The sequence below is a fragment of the Ilyonectria robusta genome (assembly GCF_021365365.1).
Source record: "Ilyonectria robusta strain PMI_751 chromosome Unknown BGZ61scaffold_1, whole genome shotgun sequence".
In the NCBI taxonomy this organism is placed as follows: Eukaryota; Fungi; Ascomycota; class Sordariomycetes; order Hypocreales; family Nectriaceae; genus Ilyonectria; species Ilyonectria robusta.
This window is the reverse complement of record NW_025764435.1, coordinates 2,484,585-2,500,089: the sequence shown is the minus strand read 5'-3', so window position 1 is coordinate 2,500,089 and position 15,505 is coordinate 2,484,585. Positions and strand designations below refer to the sequence as shown.

The window sequence follows — 15,505 nt, the reverse complement described above, 5'->3', positions numbered from 1 at the left end:
CTTCGTCGAGCCCGAGGATTCGTTTATCCATGGGCGAGCAGGATGCGTGTTGAACACACCTTTCCAGGGCTGCCTGCTGAGCGACACATACTGACAGCTTGTTAGACTGAGCGCCCGTGCTGCCCAAAGGTGCCAAGGGTGGCAAAGTGGACTCGGATCAAGTGTGTGTGGGTGACAGACCAGGCCGTCAACGGCTCAGGTGTGGTGAGGCTAGCAAGTGTCGGCAATCTTGAGGCCTCGACTCGTGCTACGTTGCCACGAGCATCAAAATCTCAGATTTACCGGTATCCGAGTGTCGGTAGAGACGGTGCCATAGACGGGCAGGTTTCATCCCGTCTAGCGTTGGCGAGAGCCATACAGGAGACGACGACTAGAACGACCAGCTGATCTATCTCACTCGGCTCAAGGCTATCAACTCCAAAGCCCGCAAGCGCCACCACTCTCAAAGACCTCACCAATTGCTGCCTTGTGTCCCAACTTATCCGCTTCTTGAGGCCTCCGCTTTCAAGACGAAAGGACCCATTGGACCCTGAATGCCGTCATCACGGTTAACCTATTTGGGAGCGAGCCCGACTCCCAGCCGATTCTCCACCGTTCCGCCCAGCGCCCTCGTGTTACATGGTGGAACACATCCAAAGGGACCTCGACCAAAGGGCTTTTGCTAAAGGGGTCTCCTGAGTCCTGTCGTGTGTGGTGTGTGTGTATGTGTGTATGTGTGTATGTGTGTGTGTCTCCTACTTACACATCATGTCCATTCCAACCCCATCAGCAATCCCTTGTCTCACCATTCTTCTCATTCACACCCGCCTGCGCTCGCCGCTGCCCAGCCTCGTTAAATCCCCCGCTCCTCCATTTCCACCCACCCATAACTCTCATCATATGCATCCTTGCTCGAGCCGCTGGCAACATGTCGCAACGGTGGAGAGCCGTCTCCACTTTGCTTCTGAGAGGCCTGCCATGCTTCCGTTTTGAATCCTGTACCCGCCGTCCCCCGACTGAGTCGGCCGAGTCTGTTGCCCAGACGCGGAGCTCTTCTCCGCGCGCCCTCATCCCCCACGCAGGGGTGACATGATGCTTCGTCTTCTCCTGGTTGTAGACGACATGGCTACCGCGCTTCCGTGCTGCACTTCTGCACTTTGCCATGTTGCTCGCTTGCCTTGCACTGTCGATTCGCTCCGATGACTCGATGCGTGTCAACTGATGCCTGTTCGGTTGCACGATCTAGGGCCACTCTTCCTCCATTTGGGCTGCCCTGCAGTAGATCGACAATCTTGACGAACCCTGTTCGTCGAGATAAAGGCCATGTGAACGAGGGTTCCGGTGCCGTCCCATCGACTGCAACCGCATCCTCCTAGAGCACGCGGCAGCGAGAGCTTGCGCATGGGCGGGAGGTACAGTAGCATCGTTGCCGCATCCTACCTTGCCGAGGAGCTACATCTCGATTGCCACTAGATCATCCCGATGCCTGTATGCCTAAACCTGGGAAACGCTTCACATTGAAACTGTACTACAGTGCATAACAAAACGCTGCGACTCCGTCATCTCTATCGTTCCTTGCCCGGGAGCCCCCTGATTATACTACAACCTGTACATCCAGCTCCCAATTTGCTCGCATCCTGCCTATGAGACCACAATAATCAACCACAATCACCTCGCTGCCTGTACGAATGAGGGTATCTGGTGCCTTTCCATCCAGCCAGGCACTAAAAAAAAGCCATTGAAGCAAGGGGCAATATCCCGTCCATGTCGAATTCCCTACCCATCTCCGCTGGTCTGGTCCCCCTTCTCCTCTGATTCAGCAATTCCAAACACCGTGCCAAGCCTTCTCCAAATCCATATCGTTCAGCTTCAAGCAGCTCTCATCGCCGCGGTAGGTTGTTCCGTCCAAAGTTGCCCGAAAAGGCCGGGGCCCCGCCGGCATTCCACCCCTGCGTAACGCTGTTCTTCACGATCTGCGCCGCTGCCGCCGTGGCCGCCTGCCGCTCCTTCTGGCGATGCCTCTCCTTAAGGTAATTCGCCGCCTCGGGCCGCATGCGCAGGATCCGCAAGATCATATCATCACTAGGGTCCGCCTGTGCCTCTCGTCGCTTGGCCTCCTTAGCCTTGCGCATCGTACCCAGGTTGCGACTCATCATGATGCTCTTGCCTCGCCTGATCGTGCCCATGCTGGCAAATGCCCCTGCGCCGCCAAACGTTGCACCAAACGTTGGCGGAGCCGACAGGCGGTTCTGCTGCGCATTCTGTTGCTGGAGGGCTTGTTGCGCGCGCTGGGCCGTGGCAGCCGCCATTCGTTCCGACTCTCGAATCAGACTGTTAGTATCCTCGAAGTAGAAGAAGTTTAGCGAAGCCAGCTCGTGCCACTTAGACGACTTGAGCACCTCCGCCGGAACTCCCAACTGCTCTCCCGAGTGCTCATCCTTGGCGTTGAAGAACACAAACAGCATCTCCAGCCAGTGGTAGACTACATCAAGTTCCTTGCGCGAGAGCGGCCGCTGCAGGGAGGGCTTCTCCGACAGTGGTGGCACTAGAAGCCACTCAATGACCATGAGGACTTCCTTCCACAGACGTGTCATGACTGCAATCATTGTCGCTTCCGTCAATGTCTGTTTCATAATGGCGAAGTTCTCGTCAAAGTACGCAAACAAGGGAGTCAGTGCACTCTCAATCTGGGTGGGTGTCGCCACAGGCACTGTCGACGCGCGTTTCTTCCACAAACTCGTGACAGATGCTCCAATGCCTCCGGTTCCAAGCAGATGTCGGAGCGTTTCGACTGAGAGCGTAGCATTAATTTGAGAAGTGAGCTGTTTCCTGTTAGCATTACTATCCGACAATCCCAAGACAGTGGACTGCTCACCTTGTCTGTGATCTTGCGGACCATGTCTCTCTCGGTGCGCTTGAGGTGCCGGAAGGCCTTTCCAAAGTGAAACTGAATGTCGTCTCGCTCGCCTTCCATGCTGACCCTGATCAACAATCGACCTTGAGAATCCAGATCCAGCCAGAATTCTCGGGGCAGATAGTCGCTGAAATGAATAGGGTCCAACTTGAGCGAAGTTCGACCCACGTAGTCGTGGTCACCGAATGTATCATAGTCCCAAATGGTTGCAATCATGTTCACGGGTCCCTGGACTGTGATGTCAAACGTCTCGTCCCATCTCGGGTTGAGATTCTTCGAGATAATCCTCGTCTTGTGGAGGCGTTTCTGGTACTCATCGCCAAAGACCACGTAAGGGTCACTATAGCCGTTGGGATCGCAGGCTTTGAGATCCTCGGCCTCCACCACCTTGATCGTGAAGGTGTACTTGTTTGGCCTGCGGACCTTTTTCTTGGGTCCATCAATCTTCTCCAGCAAGGCGGCGCAGGCGTCCGGATCCATAGTCCTTTCAAGCTTGTCCAGCTCTTGCATAGCATACTCGATGTTGTTGAGCTTCACAAAAGACTAGAAGCTGTTAGCTTGTGGTTGGGTCAGGGCGGACATGATATTTCTTACCTCGGGGTAGAATTGAAAGGGCTCAACCCGGTCTTTGTTGTTCCAGGCATCCTTGGCGTATTGCATCCACCTATCCTGGGCAGACTGGGTTTGCGCTGCCATTTCCTCGGCTGACGGGCGGTCCATCTCTTTGGCAAAGCGTCCATCAACCACTTCGCAGTATTTTCCGATGCCTGTGGCGAATGACCTTGCGAGGGCCGTCATGAACCGAGCATTGTGCTCCTCGTTATCCCACTCCAGCTTGACAACCTGATCAATGGTCTGGTTGAACAGCATGAACATGTCGATAATGGACACGCTGTGACGCTCCGAGTCTAAGGGGGTTTGTTCAGGACCCTCCGTACGGACCTGGAACTGGTCCTGCTTGATGGCTTGGTCCACATACTCCTCCATTCTAGCTTCGGCAGCGCCAATCCAGCGCCACACAAAGTCAACCAAGAGATTCTCAATGTTAAACGCAAATGGCCGTCCAGGGAGAGACTCTTGGTGAATCCGACGGATTTCAATCAACTCCTTGTACAGCTCGAAGCCCTCTTGGATGTCGATTTCAGTCTGTGTCTCAGCAGCGCTCTGCAAGATAGTTTGGATTATGGCGTCGGCATCCTCTTCGAAACTAGGGAAGACCTCTTCGACAAGGATAGCCAAGGGGTTCACTCCCATTATCTCGGGAGTCTTCTTGTATCGCTTCTTGATCCTATCACACAGCTTGATGACCGTTTTGCCGAGCTTAACCGCATGGCCAAAGTCCCACTCTTCCCTGTGCGCCGGTATTTCTTTCTCCATATACTGGCGATATGCATCCGCAGCCCTATGCCGCAGTGCTTGGGAGAGATGCTCCGCAAATTCAGAGGCAGCATCGGCCCTCGGTGAGAAGCATGGGTCGTTCATGATGTGCTGATCCAAAACAAACAAAACGGCGGCGATCTGTGGTGGCTTCAAGTCGTAGCACTTCTCCATCAGGTCATAAAGTTCGCGTAGCAGGGTCTCGTGGACGCTGGAGAGTGTGTGCTGATAGACGGCAAAATCATGGACAGTCCATCGGCTTGGGTCAATCTCAGGGAGAGGAGTAGTGTATTGAGGCATATGAGGAGGCTTCTTCACTTCGGGAAGCGGCGCCTTGATAAAGTCGAAGACGGCGTCTAGTTCCTCAGGAACCAGTTCCCGATCCACGAATTTGCGGGCAGCCACCTCAAGTAGGACAATGAGTCTCGAGAATTGGGGGACTCGCCAGCGCACGCAGAGCTCGGTCAAGAGATCCATGGACGGTTTAGAGAGGGGTTGGTAGTCAAGGTCTGGGTCGGCATGGATCTGGTCAAAGGACATGGCTTGTTGGAGAATATACTTGAAAAAGGCCCTGGGATCCTGGGGCGTGAAGGTGTAAATATCTTCCTCGACAGTTCTGATGCTAGGATCATTGAGGGATAGGGATGCCAAGTTAAGCGACGGGTCAAAGGCTAGAGTGCCATCAGTAGAGTTGGAAAGAGCACGGCTAAGGTCTGCATATGCTCGATCATCATAAGTGGATTGGGGCCGATTCGGCAAGGCCTTGTCCAAATGGCTAGTTGATGACTTGGCCAACTCTGGCTTCGCCAATATGACGTCGAGGATCATCTTAGAGAGGTGGGGTGTCTCGGCTTCTTTCCACTCAAGAAATGACTCCTCAAGATCAAAATCCTGGCTCCTGAGTGCACCGGGGAGGTTTGAGTTCAGCCTGGCCTGGTAGGACTTGAGGTCCCTCAACGCCGCCTCCTCGTTCCACACTTGTCGATTCTCGTTGATCTCAGCCTGTACCTCAGAAAAGCTCAGGCCAAAGATGCTGGCGACAACTTGGACCATGGGCATGTCCTTGACATCATAGCTCAAGGGCACGACGACTTCTATTGTAGTGCCAGCGCCATCGGCAACCAAATCCTGATCATTGGTGAGGAGCTTCTTCTCCAGTGAATTGAGCCTGGACATGAGCTCAGGCTTATCGCGATCGTGGCCGTGGTCTCGGATAATTGTGGCAATCAGGCGTACAAGCAGGGCGAGGTGTCGGTCGGGGATGAGCTTCCAGGAGTCGTCACCGGCAACGGCGCCTTTCTGGGCAGCCTTGGTGGCGGCAGTGTAGAACATGAGGATGAGAGGTTCCAACTTTCTCTCCTTGTCAATCGTCTTGCGAAAGTTGCGCTCAGTGAAGGCAGTATATGCTTCGGCAAATGTTCTCTTGACGGCGGCATCGTTGTAGCCAGGGAGGCGCTCGCTGCCCGTGAGGATACCGCTTACTCTCTCAAGCAGAGCGCCGGAGAAGTTGTGCGGCAGCTTCAGGCCGGAGGAGGAGCCAGAAACGTATTCCTGGACCAGGACGCCGACGCTGGTGTGTGTTCGGGCGGGCTGCTTGGGGGCCGGGATATATTGCTTTCGCTTGGCCTTGGGCTGCAACAGGTAGTGTAGATAGGCGGCGCGCAGGGCAAAGCTGCGGGCCTCTTCGTGCTCAACGACGATGTGATGGGCCCTCGAGGTCGCGCGGGCTCTGCCAGCATCTTTGCTGCTGTTGGCACGGCGGCCATGCCAGGAGCTGCGAGATGCTGTCGACATGGCGATGCCGATTTCAGGGTCGATGTCGATTTCAATGTCGAAGTTGTGTCGGCGACGGTGGGAAACGGAGATGGTGGGGTTGCTCAGGACGCGAGATGATGCCCAAACGGTCGGTACGCGCCCTGGCTCATGACCAACAGCAGGCGATAGGGAGTCGCAGTGGGCAGCCGGAGCGTAGAAGACGGTGGCGGGCTGTCTGGTGTGTGCGGTATCGGTATTGGTGCGGAGGGAAAGTCGACAAAGGCGTCTGACGAGGAGAAGACAAGATATGCAACAGGATTGAGGATGGAATGACGAGCTGACGTTTGGGCGGGAACTTGGTTAAGGTAGGTAGGTACCTTAGGTACTGGACTACTGGACTACTGGGGTGGTACAGCGCAGTGGAGGGCAAGCGGGTGCGATCCTTCGTACTTGGGGAGACGGTGAGAGCCGCCCCCATCTCAGCGCAGCGCACCACCGCAACGGCAATTCTGTTTGCCCGTCTCGGCTGTCTGCTATGTGCTATGATACACACAGTACCGGCCTAACGCACAGATGTTTCTCAACTATAATTACCGGGCCTCGTAGCGCATCCTGTTGTGTGCGTCCGGAGCGGCTCGCTCAACACGGGACATGCGGCGGCCATGGGACGCAACGTCATTGATGGGCTGAGGTCCAGTGCTTGGTGCTTGGGCCTGGGCTTGGGCTATCGGCCAGTGAATCAGCCAGCGAAAGGGGGCTCCTCTAGTTTCCAGTCCACGGGTGCTTATTAGTGGAACGTGGTGGCAGAGCCCCCTGAAGGCGTCGCCGGAGCCAATAGAAGCACTCGTCGTGCCGCCATGGTGGCCGACGATGTCTCCCTACGGCGACTGGTGAGAGGCTCGCCCGACCCCGAACCTGAGCCATCCCGATGGCCTTGGTCAAGTACAAAAGTACCGATTCTCATGCATTTCAAACTGTCTGTCAATAGGGGCATGCGAATACTATGTAGGTACCGTCTTACCATCACCGTCGCCTCTTCCATCCCAACGACGAGTGAGGGTGAGATGGAAGCAATACCTGGGAAGAGAGATCTTTGTTAAGTGTGGCCGCAAGAAAGCCATGTGTCCTTTTCGAACCGTCGTGGTCGTCGATCGTGTGAACGCGAATGCGAGGCAAGCCTTGAAGGGACATTGGCAGCGATTGCATGCATTGACTTTGGGTCTGCGTATGAGAAGCAGCACGTCCATGCCATTTTTGGCCATCTTTATGCTCGCTTTCTCATTAGCTCTCCGCCATGTTAGTGAATGAATCTCAACCGCAGAGGCGCGGCCCAATCGTTTGGCCTTTGGTCCCCAGAACCTGGAACCTGCCAAGCTTTGGTCCTTTGTGTCCTTAGAAGTACCCGACCGGTGGCACACTGCTAGAATGACTACAGATCAGCAAACGGTGACAACGGCACCAGGCCAGAGCCTGCCGGCTTTTGGCACATGATGGTCAAGACAAACCATGTCCCGACATCTCTTGGTTGAAATAACACCGTTCTGTTTCCACCTACCGATGCAGGGCGGGAGGTGCCGTCGTTGGAGTATATGCTTTCTGTTCTTAACTCTCTCTGAGTTTCCGTGGTGGGAGGGTGGCGATGAAGAGGCTGTCTGGTTTGCTCCTGGTGTTTTCCAGTGGCAAGATGCCAACAAAGACACGTGGAATAGCACACATATTTGTCTCTGACCCGATGTAGTGGCAGCCTGCGTTACGATCTTGTCAGTCGGTATCTGAGCTACACACATGTCATGTCACGCGTGGACGGTGTCGTTGCCGCAGCCGCAGCCGTAACCGCAGCCGCTCATGGTCAGCTGCCTGTTGTTCTCGTGTTCTAGGCATCACGGTTCAGCAGACGGAATAGTTCACGGGGACGCGCATGCCGCAGACGACGCAACATCCCGTACGTTGTCACCTGAAATAAACACTACGGCACGGGAGGCGAATGACAATGGCGAAAATGCTGGTGTCCAGGGTGGCTACCCGTGATAATCCACAAGGCACCCTTTGTCGTACAGGTCGACTAAAGAAACATATCCAAAACCCCGACAAGGAATGCTTATCTCCCCGGACCAACATGGCAGGATGACGTTGGCCGTTGACGATTGGGCGAGAGATGACAGTTTGTTCATGCCCCGCTCGAGGGAGCCATGGATGGATCAACAACTGCATTTCTAAGTCGGGATCCAGAAAATGGAACGCCAGGCTTGGAAGCGCCCTGTGAGTCTGGCTGTGACAGGCCGCGACAGGCTAATGAGACCGCCGTTGGCGCAGTTAGTCACAGGCGCCACAGGACCCTGGTCATGAACCACCCCCTGGTCTTGTTTCATCGACAGATGGAGGTTTGTCGCTCCGCCAATTTCAGCAACGGAGGAGCATGGAGGAGCGTGGTGCGGTGTATTATTGTATGTATGGTGCTCCTTCGACACGGATTACAGAGGCGAGCGGGTGACTTGGGATAGTTCCAACCGTCGGTCCGCAGACCCAAATAGAGCAAAGAACATCCATCCACCCACCCACGGGCATTCAGGGATTGACATCCCAGTAGCAGAGGACAGGACAGCACTTTACACTTGACAGAGCAGATATGGGACCAAACTAAACTCCCAGCGATGTCACCAAATGGAAGCCAGTAGGGCCCAGTTTGATGAGACCCGGTGTTCCACATCCCATTCTCCAGTCTCTAGTCTGTAGCCTCCAGTCTCCAGTCTCTGATTCTCCTCCATTCTCTGGCTCACACAGAACCCGGCATGGATCTAACCCACCTGAACCTGAGCCTGCTCAATCCGGGCCTGTAGTATGTGCGTGTTCGCGCGTGTGGCCCCGTGTGTGCGTGCGGGCGGGCACCAGCTTCCGCATGGGTTCTCGCCCTCGGCCGACGCTGAATACAGCAAAACAACGAAGCAGGCAGACAATGAAAGAGCCGTGGACGAATGAAAGGATGACTGACTGAATGAACGCCCCCGGTTGCCTGCGCGTGCGCATACGTGCTGCAGTTCTGCGCGCTGTGTTCTGCGTGCTTTTGCCTGCAGCTGGCTGTCGAATGTCTGCGTCCGGTATTCTCCTCCACCATACTGGATGCCTCCTCCATCTCGTGGCTATCTAACTTACCTGCAACATCCCTGGTTGGCTTTCTTCATCTGGTGCCGACCCGGGCCAACGTAGGATTGATTCCCTCACCCATGCTTGTGCTGTTGCTTCTGATTCTTCTCATCCACCACGAGGGCCTTTGAGAAAACCCGTCCACACCCTTCATCCTTGGGCGCGCTGCGTTCTCCTTCCCTTTCCGCGTCTTCTTCTCCCCTCCTCCGCTTCCTGCAACACCCCGGTCTCTCTCGTCAACCACGTATTCAACCGCCCCTCTCTCGAGGCGTCTTGTCATCCGTCTACGTCTCCCGCTCCTGCTCCTCGCTCGTACGCGCCGTCGCTCGACGATTGCCCTTGACGCAGCTCCTCCGCAGCTCCTCCTTTGATCCTTATATTTGGCGCCTGGGAACCTGCGACTCTACGCCTCTACTCTACGACTGTACCTACTCTACGACTCTGGGACTCGACTCGTCAGCAACATCAATCCCGTCGTTGAAATCTAAAGCAGCTGCGCTCCACAAACCTCAACCGCCCACACGCTCACACGCCGACCGCCGCCGTCGCCACAAGCCGCAAGCCGCAAGCCGCCCGCCACGTCGCCCCCTTCACCGGTGGCTTTGTTCTGGCCTTGACCCTTGGCTCAGAGAAGCTTGAACCCGACCGGCGACATCATTTTGTACAGTAGCGAGTGGGCCGCTCCGGTTGGCTCAGCGCCAGATGACGGTCCCCCTGTCCCGCCCTGAGCCCCGCGCTACTAAGGTATCCTGTCCTGCTGCCGCCATAGTTGCTGCTGCTACTGCTGCTTCTGCTGTCACGGTGTCGTCGCCTGTCGCCGCCGCCTGTCACCCGTCGCCGCCTGTCGCCTGTTTCACTGTCGTGCCGCCGTCTTAAAAAGATCCCGACTGCAGCTCGGCTGGCCGTCAGTCCCCGTCTCCGTCCCCCCCCGTCTCTCGCAGCCCCCCCCCCCAACGCGCCTCGAGATGGGCATCGCAAGCAGCAAGCCCGACGATGGGGCATCTCTCTACCTGAGAGACCAAAATCGATGTATGATCGCGTTTGCCTGCTTCCTTTCTGCCCTGGCCGCCGAGCCTCCTCCCCTCGGCGCCCCGTTCCGCCCACCACTTGAGCCCATGACTGACTTCTGTCGCCAGTGAGCATAACTTCCTTGGTCATCACAAACCCGCGGAAGCGCAGCTCCGTGAACATCGTTCCCAATGCATTTCCAGCTACCAGAGTATCCGTTCACCGGCCTGTTGGCGACAATACCACTGTAGACTATGTCCAGGTTCGTTTGCGCCATCTTCTGCCTCGTCCCTCAGTCTCGAGCGACAACACCCGCGACCGCTTCTAACACCACCACTAGGATCCCGAACCCTCCAACCCGAATGCCCCCCCCAGCTTCCTCCTCAAGCTTAGCAACGATGACGAGCTCATATTTACCTTTACATTTGTTTTGCGCCAGGGCCAGGGCGCCCTGCCCGCCACCGCAGACATCAAACCGCTTCCGGCCGACACGATCATTTCCGGCCTCACTTTTGTCAATGCCTCCACAGCCAAGGAGGTCGAGAACCTTGTAACTCGCGAGTTCCATGCCGACCCGAACCTCCACAGAAATTCCAACGTCGCTTTAGTCGGCGATTATTCCACCGGTGGAAGCCCATCAGTGACGTTCGAATGGACCTGGAAGTGGAAGCCACCTAGAATCACCGAAGACCGAGGCGGTGGCTGGAGGAACGCATGCAGCGTATGATGCCTTCCCCTCTACAAATAATAGTGTGCTGACTTGAGCTAGTTTGTTGAGTATGATTCCCGGGCCCATCGGCTACACACTTTGGCGAGCTTCTCGTACTTCGTTTCAGGTACGCACAAACATCACCCTTGGTTCTGTTAATACTGAGCTCACACCCTTCTAGGCACACCAGCATCCTTGAGCCACCCCAACTCACCCTCCCCTCCGTTCCTCCTGGCATCTCCGCCTAAGATCCGAGTTGCCTCGGCCCAAACAGTCGACTCCCGCATCACCGTTCCCGATATCGATGAGCCTGTATCACCCCTCCTACCGGCTTCCGAGCTGACCCTTCCCCCATCGACTCCTTTGCTACAAGAGCCATTCAGGGTCGACGTCGCTTGCCCGAAGCCCACAGAGGACGTTGCAGTCAGCGATGACGGCCCACTTTTCCGCGCTACTCTCAAAGCCCTAGAGCAGAAGACGGGTAACCTGAGAGTGCAGATGAAGAAGGTCTTGAAGAAGGCAGAGCATGCGCACATGTGTCAACAGGACGCAAACGAAGCTTTCCTCAATTTCGTGGATTCGTTACGAGAGGCTTCGTCCACCAATGCTAACGCAGTCCAACCTGCCCTCGAGCACTATTTCGATAAAATTGCCAGAGAGATCTTGTCCTACGAACGACAAAACACCTTTAACCTTCAGAAGATAATTATTGAACCCGTTGCTAAACTGTACCAAGTCGATATCAAACAGGCCGAGGCAAAGAAGCGAGACTTTGAGGAGGAGAGCAAGGACTACTACGCATACGTGTCGCGTTACTTGGGCCAGCGACAGGACTCGGTCAAGGCTAAGAAACTTGCCGACAGCGACTCCAAGTACCAGAACAAGCGCCGCAACTTCGAGCTCAAGCGTTTCGATTACTCCAGCTTCATGCAGGATCTCCACGGCGGCCGCAAGGAGCAGGAAGTTTTGTCGCACCTTACAAAGTTCGCTGATTCCCAGACTCGAAGCTTCCTTGCTGCCGCGAAGAAGATCGATGTTCTTTTGCCCCAGCTTGAGGCGTTATCTACTGAAGTCCAAGAGGCAGACAAGGAGTACCAGTATCAGAGACGCGAGCGAGAGGAGAAACGCCGTCTTCTTGAGAAGAGCAACACCCCTTACAAGGAACCCGAGCAGTCTTCTAGCACAGCGAGCAGCAGTGCGCCGATCGCCACGAGCTCCAACGGTCATGCAGGCAATACCTCGGATTCGGATTTGGGCCGTGCAGATAGTACGGGATCGCAGTTGAAGACTGCGCTTTCAGGTGGCTCAGCCTCTGCCAGTGGTCCTTCAGCCGCAGAGCTCTCCAGGTCTCCAGGTAGCCTTGGGCAATCATCAGTGGGAAGCCCCGTAGTACCATCCAAGTTCAAAGGGTTCCGCGATCTTGAAGAGCGGGATGTCACGCAGATGACATTTGGCCATCGAAAGGAAGGGCTCCTCTGGGCCCTCAACCGACCTGGGGGACATGTAGACCCCCGCAACTTGAACAAACAGGGCTGGCATAAGTGAGTGGGCCGTTCTCTGGTATTTGAAAAACCCCGCTAACCATGTATAGGTTCTGGATTGTATTGGATCAAGGAAAGCTGTCCGAGTACAGTAATTGGAAGCAGAAGCTCGATCTTCACATGGACCCCATTGACCTCCGAATGGCGTCAGTTCGAGAAGCCCGAAATGCGGAACGACGGTTCTGCTTCGAGGTCATTACCCCTAATTTCAAGCGAGTTTACCAAGCCACGTCCGAGGAGGATATGAATAGCTGGATCCTCTCCATCAACAATGCTCTACAGAGTGCCATGGAAGGACGAGCCTACCAGGGCAAGCCGACATCGTCCAATGGCGACTCATCCCTTAAGAGAGATATCGGCTCAGTGCTCACAGGCAAGACACAATCGGTGGGCCACGCACCACACGGCAGCACTTCCAATACCGGAATGCCGAGTCGTAGGATCACAGTTGGTGCTCGACCAACCGCAGTGCGAACAGCGAGTTCGGGATACGACGAGAACCCGGACAAGCTCCTTCAGATGGTTCGAGATAATGACCAAGGCAATATGTGGTGCGCGGATTGTGGTTCTGGTTCCAAGGTGGAGTGGGTATCCATCAACCTGGGCATTATCCTTTGCATCGAGTGCAGTGGTATCCACCGCTCACTCGGCACCCACATCAGCAAGGTGCGGTCTCTCACGCTTGACATTAAGTCATTCACAGTCGATATTGTCGAGCTCCTGCTGCTCATCGGAAACCGAGTGTCAAACATGGTCTGGGAAGCCAGGTTGGACCAGTCGGTCAAGCCAACTGCTCAAGCAACTCGAGAGCAACGGCTCCGGTTCATCACGGCCAAGTACGTGGATAGAGCCTTCGTCGAACCCATCTCATCGACACTGTCACGATATGGCACGGCAGACGAGACACTTCTGGCAGCTATTAAGAAAAACGAGATCCAGCAGGTGCTCTATGCCTTGGCGTTGAAGGCGAAGCCCAACACAGTCGACAAGATGAGGGGCACCCATGCCGTCTTCTTGGCTCTCGCCGCGGCCGACCCGGCAGCCCCCTCACCGACCCCGGGACAGACGGCAAGTGATGGGGATGGAAAGGCAATACCATTCCCTGTTGCGGAATTACTGGTTCAGAATGGAGCGGAGATCCCTGCGACGATGCCGGCATTCCCCCTGGGACGTTACGCGCAGTTGTATGTGGAGCAGAAGCGAGGTCGAAGCACAGGGTCGAGCGACGCGGTGCCTTCACTGCCTTCTAACACAAGTGCAGCTGAGAGGTTGCGGCGCGAGAGGGAGGCCCGCTTGCAAAAGCGAGTAAGCACCGGCGGTAGGCTGGCCAGGTCTGCAATTCCCGAGAAATAGGAGCCTGGATTCTAGGATCGACTGGCGGGCTTGGGTCTCTGCTACCACCTGTACAATTTACCTCGGTTGAGGAGCTGGGAGGGCGAATGACTTTGATTTTATGGCGACGGCTACATTTTCACGATGACGAATGGTGGGCATTCTTGACTGGAGGAGGACGGTGTAGGGAGTTTATGGCGTTGGACATGGCTTTTCCGATTTCCTACCAGCGGGAAGACCAGTGTTGAAGTGATGGCGATCCGAGACGCACGCACGCGCGTGAGAGAGAGAAGTAGATGGAATAGGGGGACATGACTACAGTGGACAACAAGGATGCACTTGCGGATATTGGGGCTAATGGGCCTGGCGAGGATTGGATAGGGCATTCATATGCTGTGTAGCAGTGGAGGGCATGGATATTGAATAATGGTAATGCCGACATTTGAGATTCTCTCATAGTCAAGACTCAAGACACGCGTTTCACTATGATCCGAAAGCGAAGAGTGACAAGAAGACAAGAAGACAAGAAGTAGGCCGGCCTGGGCGGCAAGCGAGTAATTCTCAGATGCACGCACGGCTCTAGTTGAGTCATGACGCGTGATAAGACGAAGCGGTGATGGCTCATGCTGGCGTTGAACGTGACTGGACGAGTGACTCGGTGACCCGGGATGACGACATGGGTGGTTCATGGGATGGCCTAGGGAAGTCCTAGGGAAGTAGATGGGCAGGTGATTGTGGCAACCCGTATCAATACAAGGCACCCTGCTTTTGTTTGTTGGAGAAAGCAAGGAAAGGAGGTTCCTTTGGGGTGGATGACAGATGCAGATGACTGGGACAGGATCATCCGGGACTGAAGGGAGCTTTGGGAAGGGAGCTTGGGACTTGCCCAGGGCCGTGGATGCTCATTAACACGACAGAGCGTGCAGGTGGTATGGGGGAGTAATACTTGATTATTTACCGGCATCCACTGATTTCACTGAACGAACGGCAGCTTGTCCAGCGCTGGAGTTCGAGTGATAGTGGATATCCAGATGGTTTCAGTGGGGAGCGATACCTACGGGTACTAGAGGGAGTAGTGGATACATGCTGCACGCCGATGCGCTGCTGCGGCACTCACCCGCCCAGACGAACGACGGCCAGCCCAGGGGCAGCTAGGAGCTTCCAAGCCACAGGCGAAATGGCAGCATCCATGTCATTTTTGGGGCTGTACTGCGTAGTAGGTACCTATGTAAGTAAGTTGCAACGGCCCTTCCTACCTAGCTTGGCTGGGGCTGGACTGAGCTGGGCTGTGCCGTGGTTCGCAAAATACAGTGCACACAGTATGACAGTATGACCTGGCCTCGAGGACTCGGTCAGCCTTGATCCGAGTGCCCAGCCCAGGAAGGCCGGATGTACATTTGTAGAGAAAGCACAGTGCAGCTGTACTTTGCCTGCAGCTTGCCTTTGTCCCAGTTTTTCTCTTTTTGGGGGCCACGGGTCCCAGTGGCTTGACCTTTTCCTCTCCCTGGTCTCCCTCCTAACTAACCACTCCATTATGGGCCATCAAACTTAGCTCTAGCCGCTATTAGCGTCCTCCAGGCTCCCTCCTCCACTCACGCTCACGTACAAACCTCCCGGCCCCGGACTCGTTCACGGCACCTACTTCCCTTCCCCAGGCAACATTCCCCCTCAACCACATCCACTCGCGCATCGTACATTCGCGTGCTCGAATTCTCGTTGCTTCCCTCCAGCTTCACAACTTGCTTGGCC

The 15,505-nt window shown here is 55.5% G+C and overlaps 2 protein-coding genes across 2 annotated transcripts; one reads left to right on the top strand and one right to left on the bottom strand.

Moving 5' to 3' along the window:
- Positions 1 to 1,429: 1,429 nt before the first annotated feature.
- BGZ61DRAFT_378259 (uncharacterized protein) lies at positions 1,430 to 6,432 on the bottom strand. Its single transcript, XM_046242587.1, has 3 exons — positions 3,488 to 6,432; positions 2,855 to 3,436; positions 1,430 to 2,801 (listed from the first exon to the last, which is right to left on the bottom strand). Exons 1-3 carry the CDS (start codon positions 6,062 to 6,064, stop codon positions 1,860 to 1,862), a joined length of 4,101 nt encoding a protein of 1,366 aa, XP_046112328.1. The 5' UTR covers positions 6,065 to 6,432; the 3' UTR covers positions 1,430 to 1,859.
- A 3,699-nt stretch (positions 6,433 to 10,131) lies between these two features.
- BGZ61DRAFT_337360 (uncharacterized protein) lies at positions 10,132 to 13,777 on the top strand (the record flags this gene model as incomplete). The annotated part of the gene is made up of 6 exons (XM_046239040.1): positions 10,132 to 10,195; positions 10,303 to 10,436; positions 10,515 to 10,895; positions 10,944 to 11,010; positions 11,065 to 12,424; positions 12,475 to 13,777. The coding sequence occupies 6 exons, from the start codon at positions 10,132 to 10,134 to the stop codon at positions 13,775 to 13,777; spliced, it is 3,309 nt and encodes a 1,102-aa protein (XP_046112327.1).
- Positions 13,778 to 15,505: the final 1,728 nt, after the last annotated feature.

Excerpts from the sequence above, each read along its gene's own strand:
- BGZ61DRAFT_378259 (XM_046242587.1), bottom strand. The coding sequence starts at position 6,064 with ATGTCGACAGCATCTCGCAGCTCCTGGCATGGCCGCCGTGCCAACAGC. Across the intron at positions 3,437-3,487 it reads CCTTTCAATTCTACCCCGAG|TCTTTTGTGAAGCTCAACAA; the intron begins GTAAGAAATATC and ends AACAGCTTCTAG. Across the intron at positions 2,802-2,854 it reads TCCGCAAGATCACAGACAAG|CTCACTTCTCAAATTAATGC; the intron begins GTGAGCAGTCCA and ends AACAGGAAACAG.